Source organism: Salvelinus fontinalis, chromosome 2 (genome assembly GCF_029448725.1).
Source record: "Salvelinus fontinalis isolate EN_2023a chromosome 2, ASM2944872v1, whole genome shotgun sequence".
In the NCBI taxonomy this organism is placed as follows: Eukaryota; Metazoa; Chordata; class Actinopteri; order Salmoniformes; family Salmonidae; genus Salvelinus; species Salvelinus fontinalis.
The window spans coordinates 53566935-53582550 of NC_074666.1; the positions used below are offsets into that span (position 1 = coordinate 53566935).

The 15616-nt window shown below is 41.1% G+C and overlaps 1 protein-coding gene across 4 annotated transcripts in view; it reads left to right on the top strand.

Moving 5' to 3' along the window:
• Nucleotides 1–15362, top strand: part of LOC129821106 (gamma-aminobutyric acid receptor subunit alpha-1-like) — a 28366-nt gene extending 13004 nt beyond the window's left edge. For all 4 annotated transcript variants that reach the window (XM_055878432.1, XM_055878423.1, XM_055878406.1 and 1 more), the window contains exons 9-10: nucleotides 12899–13101; nucleotides 13950–15362. In XM_055878432.1, coding sequence (XP_055734407.1) covers nucleotides 12899–13101; nucleotides 13950–14276 — 530 coding nt within the window. In that variant the 3' untranslated portion in view covers nucleotides 14277–15362. The remainder of the gene's footprint in view (nucleotides 1–12898; nucleotides 13102–13949) is intronic.
• Nucleotides 15363–15616: the final 254 nt, after the last annotated feature.

A 15616-nucleotide genomic window follows, 5' to 3' on the forward strand; every position in this document is an offset into this window, starting at 1 on the left:
AGGTCATATGTTTTATTGTGACGTTAATCATTAGGCTGTTGACAAAAAGTAAATCCATGTTTATTTGTTGTCAGATGTTTATAACAAGCATGTCTTAACGACTCTTGCAATGTAACGTGTACAAGACGTTAAGAAATAATTCCGTGAACTTAGTAAGTAGTATTTGTCTCATCAGAACATGTTTGCTAGCATATTAACTAACATAAGATGCAATGTATTGCCTCCTGGGGTTGATATACCCGATGTAGGGGTTCCGTGTGAGTGAGCAAACACGGCATGTAGCAAATGCACAGCCTCCCTTTTAGATAAATTGGCAATTTAAAAACGCAGCATAGGGTTATCTATTTGTCATTGTTGTGATTAAAGAAGGCAGATCAATTCAGAGCCAGGATATTGTAGTGGAAAAACGATTTGCTATTTATTTATCTATCATCCCAATAAAAAAGAAAGACAAATATGATAATGATTATATGGCTCTGAAAGGAAAAATGAATTCCTATGTTCCATTATATTTCATTTTGGAGCGCAGTCCTCTATTATTCATCTGTGGCTTTCATAGACGTCAACGGTGCTCGGGAGGATTAGCTCGTGTTCTTCCCTTCTCTTAAAGTGAGCATCGCTATTGGACGTCTTTCTGGGTTGGTGTGTGCCACTGGCATGGTGCGACATGGGCAGATGAGTTTTTAGTTATTGATAAGGTCATGAATAAAGCAGTAGCCTTAAGGTTGACACAGTAGGCTTCTCTGATAGGGGAATGGAAAGGGCCAGGAGTTCAATATTAGTTTAATTTAAGATTTCATTTGATATACTTGATTTATTGGTTATGATTTATCCTTGATTTCCTTGCTACGGTGCTCTCTCTATCTAAGTCAGCAAAGTGTGACAGTCTCATTGCCCCACCTTGCCATTCATTACCTGAAATGTTGGATTTCATTTTTTTTTGCAGTGTACCTTTTCACACTATCACCCTTTATCTACAAAATGTTCCTCCCTGCTACCTACCGTCTGTGTGTAAGGCAAACCTTGTTAAAAGATGTGTGTCATCTAAATCAAGTGTCAGTTGCTTCTGCACACAGACCTCAATTGAGTGGAATGGTTCCCAACAATTGACTTATACCGCCATCGCTCCACTTAGAACTTTCCGGATGGTTGCCTCTGTTCATTAAGGGCCTTCAAACTCACCCGCCACACGCAGTCTATTAGTCCAACTTGTCAATAGAGTCATTTAAGACAAGCGTCAAAATCATGTTTTAAATGAATCCCTCGCTGCATTTATTTGAAGTTAAAAACAAATAGAAATACCTAACCGTGTCACTCTCCATTCTATAAGCAAATGCAACCGTGCCCACCACATGACTTTGATTTCATTCCACATGTCATTTGGGATTATAACACTCTTGGTAAAAATAAAAAATAAATGGCATGAAACAACATTAGAGCCAGTGCGAAGTTTCCATGGCAACACAGCTTGCTGTCTTTATGTATGTTAGTGAATCCTTCAAGATACTTTGGAGAAGAGTGTGGTGGGGAAGGAAGTAAAGCCCTATCTAGCCAGACGAACACTCTGAGCCTTTGATGTCGCCAAATTATGACAGTAATAGAAGATAGAGCTGATTTGACACCCTACAATAAAGGAAAGTGTCTGAGGACTGCTTCATTATCAAGATTGTGAAAATAAATATTGATGGTAGTAAGACCTTTCAAATAAATTCCACCGCTGTCATAGTACTTTGGTACAGTAGAAATGGCAACATGGCTTGACCCTATGCGCACCTCTGATTCAGAGTGGTTGGGTTAAATGCGGAAGACACATTTCAGTTGACTAGGTATCTCTTCCCTTTTCCCTTTATGCCTGTCTGCGAAATGTGTTGGTCCCTCTAAAATGGAGTGGAGAGGTTTGAGCGTGCATGTTTTTGGGACATTTTAGGGGTTTTGACCATTTGTATTTGTTATTGACGTGGATGAATTATTATGCTCTCTCTGTAACACTAGGGTCTCAGCACTGAATGTGTGTGAATAGGGTGTAGGAGTTGTGACGGACTATGAATCATCAAAACATCATGGGGACAACAGAGAATTGTTCATTCTGATGGCCAACAATAACATTCAGAGCGCGGAGGAGAAAGTGAATCGCTCCACTTAGTTGCTTTCATAGCTTTGAGATTGCATGTGTTCTGTCTGATTTGTGATTTAACAATTAGATTAATGTAATAAGGAAAGGTCATTAGTGGTAAATATACGTCAGAAGGCCCCCACACCACCAGATATAGTTATTTTCAAAAGACTTCACTCAAAAGACTTTGTGAAGTCTAGAATAATTCCTTAGGAGGGTTTAAAGGGCGAATGTACTTCGTGATTTGGCCTCGTTTTGAAGATTTCTCATAAAGAAATGCTGAAGCTAAACGAGAGTTGTCTTGGCGGTGTGGTTTGACGTGGGTGTTATGTTGGCATATCGTACCCTGGCAGGTTTGTCCCTCCTGGGTAACCGTCAACGTTCCCTCAGAAAAATGTTGTCTCTGAGCAAATTACAGTTCTGCTGAGCACAACCTTGAACGTTGTGAAAATTCTGTGCATCTTCCAGCACACATTTACTGTGAACACTGAGGCTGTACCCGCCTTAAGTTACAGTTTTAACAGTGGTCAAGTAGGCTACTGTGGCTATTTTATCATAATGTAGGTCTACCAACAAAAACAATGGAGAAAATGCATCCCATAACATTTGAACATGAAAATAGCTCTTCTATCATTCAGTGTACAGTAGGAGCCAATGTGTGGTGTTCAATGTAGGCCTACATTCCATGAGACTTTTGAAAACAATATGCAGGGCTTGACATTAACCTGTTTATCCACTTGTCCTTCAGACAAGAAGGTGACCGAAAATGTTGTTGTGTTGTTTGATGCAAGAAACCACTTTACAAAATCAAATGCATTATTATTCCCATACCATTCTTACTGAGAATCAGACAAATTAAGCTACAGTACTTAGCTTATTTAGGCCTGTCTGTAAATATAACACTGCCCCTTTAAGACAAAAATAAAAGCTCTTTACCTGACTCACTTTTCAAAGATGTCTAGAAATGTACACGTTTTGTGCTCTTGTAGGAAGCAATCACTCCCCTATTGCTGACTACAAACGATCTATAACTGGGCTAATATCTCACTAACTAGCAAAGGATTTGAAAATAATTGCACCCATGGCTACATGTAGCTCTCGCTTTGATCTCAAAAACAAGCGCATCTACTTATGACCGCTCATGCTTTAAACATAGTCCAGTTCAAAGTAATGACACAGATCCATAAATGGAAATGGTCTATTTGCATATACGTTTACTGCAGCTCTGGTTGTTTATGCCGCACTGGTCTGTGTAGAGTACGGGCTGAGTAGTGCGTGTCAATGCAATAGAATCCTACTCTGATGCGTTCTGCCTACAACAAAATCTCTTGCATAGTTAGTTTTGTTTCGGTATGTTGCATTGAAAGTGGCGAATATTGCCTTGATTCAATCGCAGTTGCCACAGTAAAGGGAAATGTTGATAGTGTTAACAGGGGAAACTTTAGAACAGTGGTCACCAACCTTTACTGAGTCAAGATCACAAGTTGAGATCTAGCTCAGATTCTTATTTTACAGTACTGTAACAATGAGGTTTGTGCAGTAAGCTATAGGCCCAATACATTATCACCGCATATCGGCTTTGCTTGAAATGCCCTGCCAATGCAATGTTGTTTGGGCCATTTAAAAAATTATATTTCTACATTTGAGGTGGGCTATATGATCACACTGGTAACAGATCTGTTGTTGTATTACTTGTGAAGCTTAGCTGAGTGAGCATACATTTAAATAATTCGCTTTTTATTTTACTGGGCTGATGGTGCCTGCATCTGATGGTCAGTCTCCGCTCTCCCTTTCCTCTACTGACACTGACCAAAAAAGGGACACCGTCTCTTCCAGCGGATGGCGAAACTCGAGTCGCACCACATTATTTCTGCCTCATGCACAAATTCATGTTGTTACTCCTATGAACAGAGAAAGTGAAATATTCCTCAATATTCAAAAAGACCCAAGCCGCTAATAATATCAACAACACAATCCTATAGATACACATTCATTACTGCTGCACTGCTTATTGTAGTGGAAGTAGGAAGAACGTGCATTTTATGGCTTATAAAAGTGTTGAATACAAAGTGTTGACAGTGCTGAGTATGAACTTGAACATGAACTCAATCATAAATACAGCAACGCTTCGCTGTATTCGTTGACAGACTCTCTCTAGTAATGGTTTTAAACATTTTGAAATCTCACAGTATCATTTTTGCTGTAGCTTTCTTTTATGCCTGCTATCTACTGCAGACATGGTCATCTGAGGCATCCGATCTGCCAGTGGTAGACCTATAGTGCACTTGATTTGCTCTCTGGGCCCATCGGGAAGGCTGAGTTTGTACCTTCAGACACATGAAATGGTTCAAAATGTCAACAGTTCGCCTACCCGGCATGCAGGGCAGCTGAATCGGGTGCACCTACTGCCAACAGCCAGAGACCAATGAAAAAAATTAGGGACACAAAAGGCTTTATCGTTTTTTTTTACAGAAATGTTTGGCAATCGACTAGGAATGCCTTGGAGATCGACTAGTTCCGGTTGGTGACCACTGCTCTAGAAAGTTGAGTGAAGTTCAATCTTGTGATTCTCTCTGTGGGCTGATATTTATGCATAGCAGTCTCGGGGCTGCGCACGCACAGTTTAGAAAAACATTGGTTACCGTAGCAACAACATAGCCACTTCCTTAAAATAATAATTTTGTTAAAATAGTCAGAATTAATCTAAGATAAATCAAGAAATCTGTTATTGATTTAGAAGTTTTTTGCAGAGGAGGTCTTAGTCGCGGTGTTTGGTGCAATATGTTATGAGATGTTGCCAAGCCAATAGATGGCACTGCTGTTATGTTTATCTGTGTGATACTATATAGTACGAGTGAGCCAAGTTAAAAACCTCTTGAAGCTAGGGGGCAGAATTTTTATGTTTGGAAAAAATTACGTTCCCAATGTAAGCTGCCTATTTCTCAGGCCCAGATGCTAGAATATGCATATAATTGACAGATTAGGATAGAAAACACGCTAAAGTTTCCAAAAACTGTCAAAATATTGTCTGTGAGTATAACAAAACTGATTCTGCAGGCGAAAACCTGAGGAAATCTAACCCGGAAGTGTTTTTTTTATTTTTTTATCTGTGTTTCCTTGCCCGTCTTTCTTCCATTTAAAGGGGTATCAACCAGATTCCTTTTCCAATGGCTTCCTCGGGCTGTGACCAGGCTTTAGACATAGTTTCAGGCTTTTATTTTTAAAAATGAGCGAGAGTTTTCAAAACGAGTCAGGTGTCTTTTGATTAGTTCCTGCGCGCGAGAGGGATAGCTCTCCATTTTCTTTCTCTCTTTTATTGAATAGGTTATGGTCCGGTTGAAATATTATCAATTAATTCCGTCATTATATCCCCAAAATGTCCATTTATTTAGCGCGTTTGATTCCGAAAAACACCGGTTCCAACTCGACCAACATGACTACACATTATCTAATAAATTACCTATAATCTTGGTCCAAACATTTCAAACAACTTTAGGTATTTTAAAACGTAAATAATCGATAAAATTTAAGATGGAATAAACTGTATTCAATAGCGGAAAAAATGAAAGTGGAGCGAGCGCCAGACCGCGCGCCCCAAACACCTCAGTACACTAGACTCGACACTCAGTCTGAACAGCCATACTTCTTCATTACTCAAAAGAAAAACATCAATCAATTTCTAAAGACTGTTGACATCTAGTGGAAGCCCTAGGAACTGCAACCAGATGCCTCAGAAATCTAGATTCCCATAGAACACCAATTGAAAACAGTCAACTAAAAAATATGTTTTTCTTTTGTCCTCGTGGTTTCGCCTGCCAAATAAGTTCTCTTATACTCACAGACATACATTTAACCGTTTTAGAAACTTTAAAGTGTTTTCTATCCAAATCTACCAATTATATGCATATCCTATCTTCTGGGCCTGAGTAGTAGGCAGTTTACTTTGGGCACGCTTTTCATCCGGACGTGAAAATACCGCCCCCTATCCCAAACAGGTTTTAAGCTATCTCCACTAAGTGATGAGCCATTGACATATGACCTCAGCCATACAATTAAATGTCAACTAGACACAGGATCAACACAGCGAGTCATGCAAGACGACAATCCAGTTCTCCTACTTACAGTAGCAACGCTACACTCAGCGCTATATGATGGCACACTGATAAAGCCAACAGGAGAATGCAATCTCAAAGCAGATCATGATGGAAAAACGTTTCATATCAAATTTCAGGTCATGGAGACATCCCAGCTTCCTGTGCTGTCAGCTGACACATGTGAAAGACTCAGTCTACTACATTTGAACCACAGCCATGTGTTACATTACGTCGACACCCCGAGCACCACTGAGGTCATCATGACAACTGAGCAAATCATCTCCAAGTACAAGAACGTGTGCGATGGGCTTGGCTGCCTTCCTGGAGAGCTACACCTTGAGTTCGACAATGCCGCCCGGCCTGTGCAGCAGCTACCAAGACGAATACCTATTCCACTGAAGGAAAGGATCCCAAAGGCCATACATTCAATGGACAATGCAGACATCATCACAAAATTCACAGAGCCAACACCGTGGATCAGCAACATGGTTGTCATTGAAAAACCTGATAAACTATGCATATGTATGAACCCCAGTGCACTCAACAAAGCCTTACTGGGATCTCACTTCCAGATGTCCACAATAGAAGAGATTCGACCAGAGATATGCAACGCAAAGGTATTCTCAGTATTCGATGCCAAGATGGATATTGGCAAATCAAAGTTGATGAAGTGAGCAGCGATCTAACAACTTTCTGGACACCTGTAGACAGGTATAGATGGCTGAGAATGCCATTTGGAATCAAGTCAGCAGATGAAGATTACCAGCGCAGGCAGTGTGAAGTACTAGAGAGACTAAAAGGAGTGAGCGTGATCACAGATGACATTCTACTCTATGGATGTGGTGACACACACGAAGACGCGATTGCAGATCATGACAGAAACCTTACAGCTCTCCTGCAGAGAGCAAGGGATGTCAACCTGAAGCTGAACAAAAAATAGATTATTGTTAAAGCTACCTAGTGTGACATATATGGGTCAGCTTCTCACCACAGAGGGCCTTCGCCCTGACCCAGAGAAAATAACAGCCATTCAGAACATGGGTACAACGACCGACGTCAAGTCACTACAGCGGAGGTTGGGGTTTGTGATCTATCTTGCAAAATTCATGCGCCGCCTATCTAATGTGTGTGAGCTGCTCAGAAGACTCACTGACAAGGACATTGAATGGACATGCTACCACAGCATGACGCAGCAGTTGAAGACTATCAAACAGTTAGTCACACAGCATCCAGTGCTCAAACACTACAACCTGAATGATGAAGTCACACTGCAGTCTGATGCCAGCCCTTCTACAGAAAGGACAACCTGTTGAATTTGCCTCCAGAACATTGACTCAGACAGGACAAAGATATGCACAGATTGAGAAATAACGTCTCTCCATAGTTTTTTTGCATGTGACAAGTTTGACCAGTATCTGCATTGCAGAGAATTCATCACAATACACAGCATCCACAAACCGCTTGAGACGATCTTCAAGAAATTATTACTCACAGCACCCAAGCAACTGCTGAGAATGTTGCTAAGGCTACAAATAGACCAACTCCACGTGCAATACAAACAAGGCAAGGACCATGTAGTTGACTTCCTTTCCAGAACAGCTCAATCAACCACAGAGCACAGGCAAATGCAAACACCAGCCATGGTCTACGCTATGGGTCTAGCCACAACTGACCTGGAACAGGTGGATCACACCAGTGATGTCAACATCTCAACTAAGACAGTGGAGTCAATCAAAGCACACTGTTCCCAGGACCCACCGTTTCAGGCTCTGTACACACAAATCAACAACGGCTGGCCTGGAGCCAAACAGGCTGTGAGTCACACACTGAAAGATTTCTGGACGTACAAAGGAGGAGCTCGCCACAGAAAATTGAGTGATATTCATCCCTGACATGTTACGAGCTGACTTTCTACACAAAATACACTCTGGCCACTCAAGCATAGAGGCCAGTCTCAGAAAGGCACGTGATGCTGTTTTCTGACCAAGGATTACAGAGGGTGTAAATATCTTTATGGGTAAATGAGCAACTGCATCCAGAAGAGACAACAAAAGGAGACACTCATCCTCCACCAAATCCCTCCCCTCCCATGGTCCAAGGTCGGGATGGACTTACTCACAGTCAACAAAAGCAAGTACCTCATCATGGTCGATTGTTACTTGGACTACTGGGAGCTCGACGAGCTGACTGACACCACACCAGACACCATCATTGAATGCTGAAAAAAGCAGTTCAGCAGACATGGCATTGTCCACGCTGTTGTTTCTGATAAATCCCCCCCTTCTCCAGAATGAGAACGCTCGTGTCAACCCTACTCCTCAGCCAGAGCGTTCAGTTATGAACGGACAATTTGACAACGCTCTTGAGTTTACGAATGTCCAGACCACACAGGCACTCCCTCAAACACACCCATAGTATAAACCAGCCTTTAGTCTTGACATTTTTGGTTGTTTAGTACATGGCCTCACATGTGAATCTGTAAAGAAATGGGTGGGGCTAAAGTTTAAGAGGGAGTGAACAATGCTGAATGGGTGTGGACAAAAAATAGCTCTCCAGTAGGTGTACCACATTCAAGGGCCATTTTCTCAAAAGTGAGATTACAAGTTTATCAACTTTCAAAGCAGAATTACTTTCGCATTGTTCCTCAACTGTAGTGTGTGATATACAATTGTCTAGCCATGAGTCTCTACTTTTATCCAATGTAAAAAACACGTTTTGCTACATAAGACCAAATCGAGCCGGTCGGTCACATTTACCCTTTGTAGTCAATTTTGACACTAGAATTAATGTTTCTGACTCATATCAATGTGGCCGTTTAAAAGCATGGAAATTGGTTCAAATGGGTAGTTCAGCTTTAAATAATAAAAAAAAACGTTTGTTTCTTCTAAATAAATGAAAAAGGAATAGAAGTAATTAAATAAATGAAAAAGGAATAGAATTAATTAAATAAATGAAAAAGGAATAGAATTAATAAAAATATTCTGGACTCCCCAGTAATCTTCCCTGAACTTTTTTTGGGCACTGAGCAAATTTTTGGTTTTGTGAGCAGAAACTTGAACATTGTGACAATTTTGTGAATCTTCCGGTGCGCGTTTACAGGGAACACAGAGGCTGTACACTTACAGTTTTAGACAGTAGCCAATAGACTATTGTGGCTATTTGAGCATAATGTAGGCCTATGAACAAACCAACTAAGTGTAAGAACCGACGCTGGAGATGAGAAGCGGGTACAGAGAGTTGAACATTTCATTTATTACTGACATGGAATAGGACAGGAACAGTGTCAGAACCGGGTAATACAAAGACATACGAACTTTAATGCTGAAGCGGATTACAACCTCAGGAACAGATAGATATAGGGGAGGAAATAAACACAGGTGAGTGAGTCCAGGTGAGTGTAATGAATCGCTGATGTGCGTGATGAGGGGAGCAGGTGCGTAATGATGGTGGCAGGAGTGTGTAATGCAGGGCAGCCTGGTGCCCTCGAGCGCCAGGGAAGGAGAGTGGGAGCAGGCGTGACACTAAACAAATCCCAGAACATTTTCGCATGGACATAGATTTTGATGTATATGATTTAGCCTACAGTAGCCTATACTGTATGTGGTGTTCAATGCAGGCTTACATTACATTTTTTTTTTAAAGTAACATTATGAAGGGCTTGACACTAGTATTAGTATAGTATAGTAGTAATGATTTTTTTTCTTGGTCTGTAACAACATGGGCCAAATATTTGACTTTAAATTGCATTGCATTGTGTTGTATGATGCAAGAAACCATTTTACAAAATAAAAACAATTGTTATTACCGTACACATACTTGGGCAATGTAGGATACCTCTCTGCCTATTGACTTGTTTGCATATATTCAAGGCTGTCTTAAAATACAACACTCCACCTTTAATTAAGACATAAGCTTTAAACCTGACTGGATTTTCCAAGAAATGTAGCCTACATGTTTTGTACTCTTGTAGAAATCAGTAACTCCCCATTACTGATCTATACTTACAGTGCATTTGGAAACTATTCAGACCCTGTGACTTTTTCCACATTTTGTTACGTTACAGCCTTATTCAGAAATGGATTATACATCTTTTTTTTTCATCAATCTGCACACAATACCCAATAATGTCGAAGCAAATACAGGTTTTTAGACATGTTGCACATTTATTAAAAATAAAATTATTCAGACCCTTTGCTATGAGACTCAAAATTGAGCTTAGGTGCATCCTGTTTCCATTGATAGTCCTTGAGATGTTTCTACAACTTGATTGGTGTCCACCTGTGGTAAATTCAATTGATTGGACATGAGACATGATTTGGAAAGGATTTGGATTTGGAAATCTCTGCAGCACTCCACCAGTAAGGCCTTTATAGTAGAGTGGCCTGACGGAAGCCACTCCTCAGTAAAAGGAACGTGACAGCCCGTTTGGAGTTTGCCAACATGCTCCTAAAGAACTCTCAGACCATAAGAAAAATGATTATTTGTTCTGATCAAACCAAGATTGGACTATTTAGGCTGAATGCCTAGCGTCTCGTCTGGAGGAAACCTGGCACCATCGATACGGTGAAGCATGGTGGTGGCAACATCATGCTGTGGGGATGTTTTTCAGCAGCAGGGACTGGGAGACTAATCAGGATTGAGGGTAAGATGAACGGAACAAAGTACAGAGAGATCCTTAGTGAAAACCTGCACCAGAGCGCTCAGGACCTCAGACCGGCGCGAAGGTTTACCTTCCAACAGGACAATGACCCTAAGCACACAGCCAAGACAACGCAGGAGTGGCTTCGGGACAAATTTCTGAATGTCCTTGAGTGGCCCAGCCAGAGCCAGGACTTGAAACCGAACGAACATCTCTGGAGAGACCTGAAAATAGCTGTGCAGCCATGCTCCCCATCCAACTGGACAGAGCTTGAGAGGATCTACAGAGAAGAATGGGAGAAACTCCACAAATACAGGTGTGCCAAGCTTGTAGCGTCATACCCAATAACACTTGAGGTTGTAATTGCTGCCATAGAACTTAGTGAAAGGTCTGAATACTTATGTAAATGTTTTTTTCAGTTTTCCATTTTTAATGCATTTGCCAAAATTTCTAAAATCCCGTTTTTGCTTTGTCATGATGGGGTAGTGTGAGAAAAAAACACAATTTAATAAATTTTAGAGCAAGGCTGTAACGTAAAAAAAAAATTGAAAACGTAAAGGGGTCTGAATACTTTCCGAATGCACTGTATCTATCTATACCTGACCTAATAACTCGCTGACTAGCAGAGAATGTCAACAAATGTGCACACACGCAGCTCTGTGATCTGATCTGAACTGAACTGAAAAGCGCATTCACTCTTCGATGATTGAAAGACCGCTTGTGGGCTGCCCCCACCAAAATAATTCTACTCCGTTGTGCTCTGGCTCTGCCTGCAGCAAAATCACAGACCCAATCTTGCAAAGATATATTTGTTTTGGTTTGTTGCATTGAAAAGGGTCTGATATAATGTTGATTCGATCACAGAAAAAACATTGATCTATAGAGTGCAATCTAATGGGGCGAAGTTCAATTTCTCATGTCTCTATGTGGCCTTAGAGGGAAAATTGCTCAACAGTAGCACTTTATGGTCGTGTAGAAACCACATCGCACAACCAAAGTCCAGACCGAAAGCAGTAGTCACAAAGTTTCAGTCTATAAAGCATCAGGCTGATTCTCTGATGTGTGTCTCATCTCTCCACCTCTGTCTCAGTGAACTAAATCTTCCAAGCAGAGCAGAGCAGGGAGAGACAGCGTCACAGTAGTCTATCAACATATGATGACGAGGGGCGCATTGCCCATTCCCTAAACCTGTACACCCAGTACCATTGCATTGTAACAATATGGTGGTGGAGGAATAATATATTATGTTGGCTAATTCATAAGCAGCCTCTCATTCTGTCCCTTGAATTGTCTTCTTTGGCCCCAGCCGAGATCTCTGTGTAAGCCGCTCGGCTGTTTTTGTTTTGTGGTATAAACATCTGCAGCAGTCCGCGTGGATGAGCAATGCACCGACAGACATCCCCTGACCTGCTTCTCTTCTCAGATCCCCCTACTCTCACCTCTGCTTTAACAAAAAAAACATCCACAGTACAGAACGACAACCTTGCATAATCCTGTAGGCTTAACACCCTCCGCCTTTCTGTTTTTAAAGTCATACAACCTTTTGTGTGCAGGTATTATGCAGGCTTAAAAAGAAGCGCATGTCTTTTGGGGCTTTTATCCAAAATAAATGTGCCTCCACCGGCGTTACGTGATAATTCCTATTGTTCCGGGGCTGCAGTCTCATTGTTCATGTAATGCATGAGGCTGGAATCAGGGAGGTATTGGAGAAGTTGGCAAGCTTTTCGCCAGCTAATCAAATGTAATGCTCAGGCTGCCAACATAATGGTAGCTTATGCTTCGTCCATTTAAGCAATTTTACCCAGTGGCCAATTTTGTTGGTACTGATTCAAGATGCGTAAAGTTACATATGTCAACCGCAGTGTGCTTTACTCTCACCAGAACATCCCCATTTTGGAAATGGCCACGCATTCTAGACTAGGTTGGACAGAGTGTGTAGTGGTAGGACGTAATATGCCTATTAAGCCTACAATGTAAAACCCAAACAAGCAGGAACATGGTCTGTCTGTTCTAGTCTAGAATGTAACTACCTTTCTCTCTCTGTCCCTACAGGAGTGACAACTGTGCTGACCATGACTACCCTCAGTATCAGCGCTAGGAACTCTCTCCCAAAAGTGGCCTACGCCACAGCCATGGACTGGTTCATTGCAGTCTGCTATGCTTTTGTCTTCTCTGCCCTCATTGAGTTTGCTACAGTGAACTATTTCACAAAGAGGGGCTATGCCTGGGACGGAAAAAGTGTGGTGCCAGAGAAGGTATTAGTAGTATTATCTCACATAAAATATATTGTATTTTTAAATAAATGATATGTGTCGTGATATATTAATCCTAGAATCCTTAGCTGCTATCCATTGATTCTTGAAGAATATAATGAATAAATGCCTCATGAGCTTAGTTCAACTTCCGTACCCCAACAGAGCCAGAAATATCTGCTTGTTTGACTCCGATGTTTGTTAACAACGTAAATGTAAAGAAACACTGTGTAGCCTCAGACATGGTTAAAACTATACATTTGATATCGTGGATGGTCAGCCCTTGCATCAATAGCTCCGTCTATGAATTTGAGAGTGGTTACATTTCACCAGCCCCATCCCGTAGCTTTTTAGTGAAAGAGGGGCAGGAAGAAGGCTTTGTTATTGTTTCAATTAAGGATTCTAGCTTTAAGATAGCAAAGCTCAAACATAATGATCAGGGGTATTCCACCCAAAACCAGAGCAGTTACTTCTACATTATTGGTGGAGCACAGCAGCGAGGGTTTAGTTTTATGTCACAAACTCATCTCAATGCAAATGAGATTCTTGGGACATGACAAAAACATGATTAGTTTAGAGTTCCTGCAGTCTTCTGGTGCTCACTGTCTCACTGGTGCAGTTAGAAGTACAGTACATTACTGTACTGCGTGGTCTCTACACACTCCTAAACAAAATTGAGACAAAATATTAGACAAACTCTTACACATTGTCTTGCCATTATCACACACTGTTTTTCCATGTTTTTTGATCAGACAGATGTCCCCAGTTTGAATTGTTTGCTTGTCAATGTGCTTTGTTGGTTGGTTTCCCGCGAGATAATTCAAGGCACTGTTTGTTTACCCTCCTCGCAGCAAAAGAAGAAGAAGGAGTCCCTCCTGAAGAAGAACAACGCCACCGCCTACACCGCCGCCACCGCTACAGCCTTCGCTCCAAACATTGCCAGGGACCCTGGTTTGGCCACCATTGCCAAAAGCGCCCCCCCTCCCCCCACCGAGCCCAAGGAGGAGCCCAAGCCCAAGCCGCCAGAGGCCAAGAAGACCTTCAACAGCGTCAGCAAGATCGACAGGATCGCCAGAATAGCATTCCCGTTACTCTTCGGAACCTTTAACCTGGTCTACTGGGCAACTTACTTGAATAAAAAGCCCAAGTTACAGGGGATGACCCCGGGATCCCACTAATCCAAATCACCCCCTTCTCTTTTTTCCCCCAATGTTTATTTTCAGAAAACATGGTGTCCATGCGGATTGAGTTCCCAGTCGCCACATTGCTTCAATGTCACATACTGTACCTTCCACGATTAACAAAAAAAAGAGAAAAGGCTTTAGGATCAGAGCAATGTGATGACTATAATGGGAATTGTTTTGGGAGGGAGGGATTATGCTACTAAAGAAAATATGCTATAAATAATACTTGATATACGCAAGAGAATGCTATTCTACAAATTCGCATAGCCCAACAATTTTTAAGGATCTATTCTTTGTTTTAGTTTTCTGATATATGTTCAGTTGTTATTTTGCATTAGATCATTGCCACTGTAAAAGAAATGTGTGGTTTTTTGCATGGACTGGGAGTTTTCTTTTTCAAAGACCAATCAACATTTGACTGATGGTCTAGTTTGTTTGATATCAGTGACAAAAATGCTACCTGCAATCTCTGTCAAATATTCTTCCATTCTCTGTAGTTGATGTTTTGGGGTTTGTTCATTTCCTTTTGTTGAAAGAATCATGATAGGGGTTCAGCAATAGCAATAAAACACGTCTCAGTGGAAACAATGTCATTCATTCATGGGTTTAAGAAGAGGATAGAAACGATTCAACCATTTATGTGCAACATTATGAATACAACTTATTTCGTTTTATTGTAAATAGTATCAAGTGTTAGAGAGGTCAATATTACGTTTAAGCTTTGCAAAGTGTAACTAAAGGGTATTCATTTTCAACACGTGGCAGAGATTCTTTTTTTCTTTTTTTTAACTGTTTATGAAACATTGAAAAAAGTTTGTATGACGAGAGTATTCACTGGCTCACTCCTATGTGACTGTTTCTTACCAAGTCAGTGTTCCACTGATGGCTGGTCAACATTGCCAGTGGTTATAATTGAAATATAAGTTCATATCTATTCAACTAAATCCATAGCTATGTACACACTAACAACAATGTGTCAAAATCTGGGGTGGGTTACTAATGAGTAAGAATGTAAAACTGTAAAATCTAAATGTCGGAATGCATTTTATATTTAGAATTAAAAAACACTATTATTATTTACTTTGGTTTCTGGTTTCTATGGCATAGAAGTGCCCCTAGAGGCCCAGAGGACTGTCAGCAGCATTGTTCAGTTTCTAAGAGGGCTGCCAGCAGTAAGCATTGCAGCGGGCGGGCGGTGGCAAATGCATTGAGAGTGAAGAGCAGTGCCTTTAACATTTTCAGGGTTGAACTAAGGAAAGGCTACTCCCTTGATTGATGGCACTAAGTTTTACATCCTGCTCTATTCCGTGACCCTGTGAAGGCGCCGTGGTTCC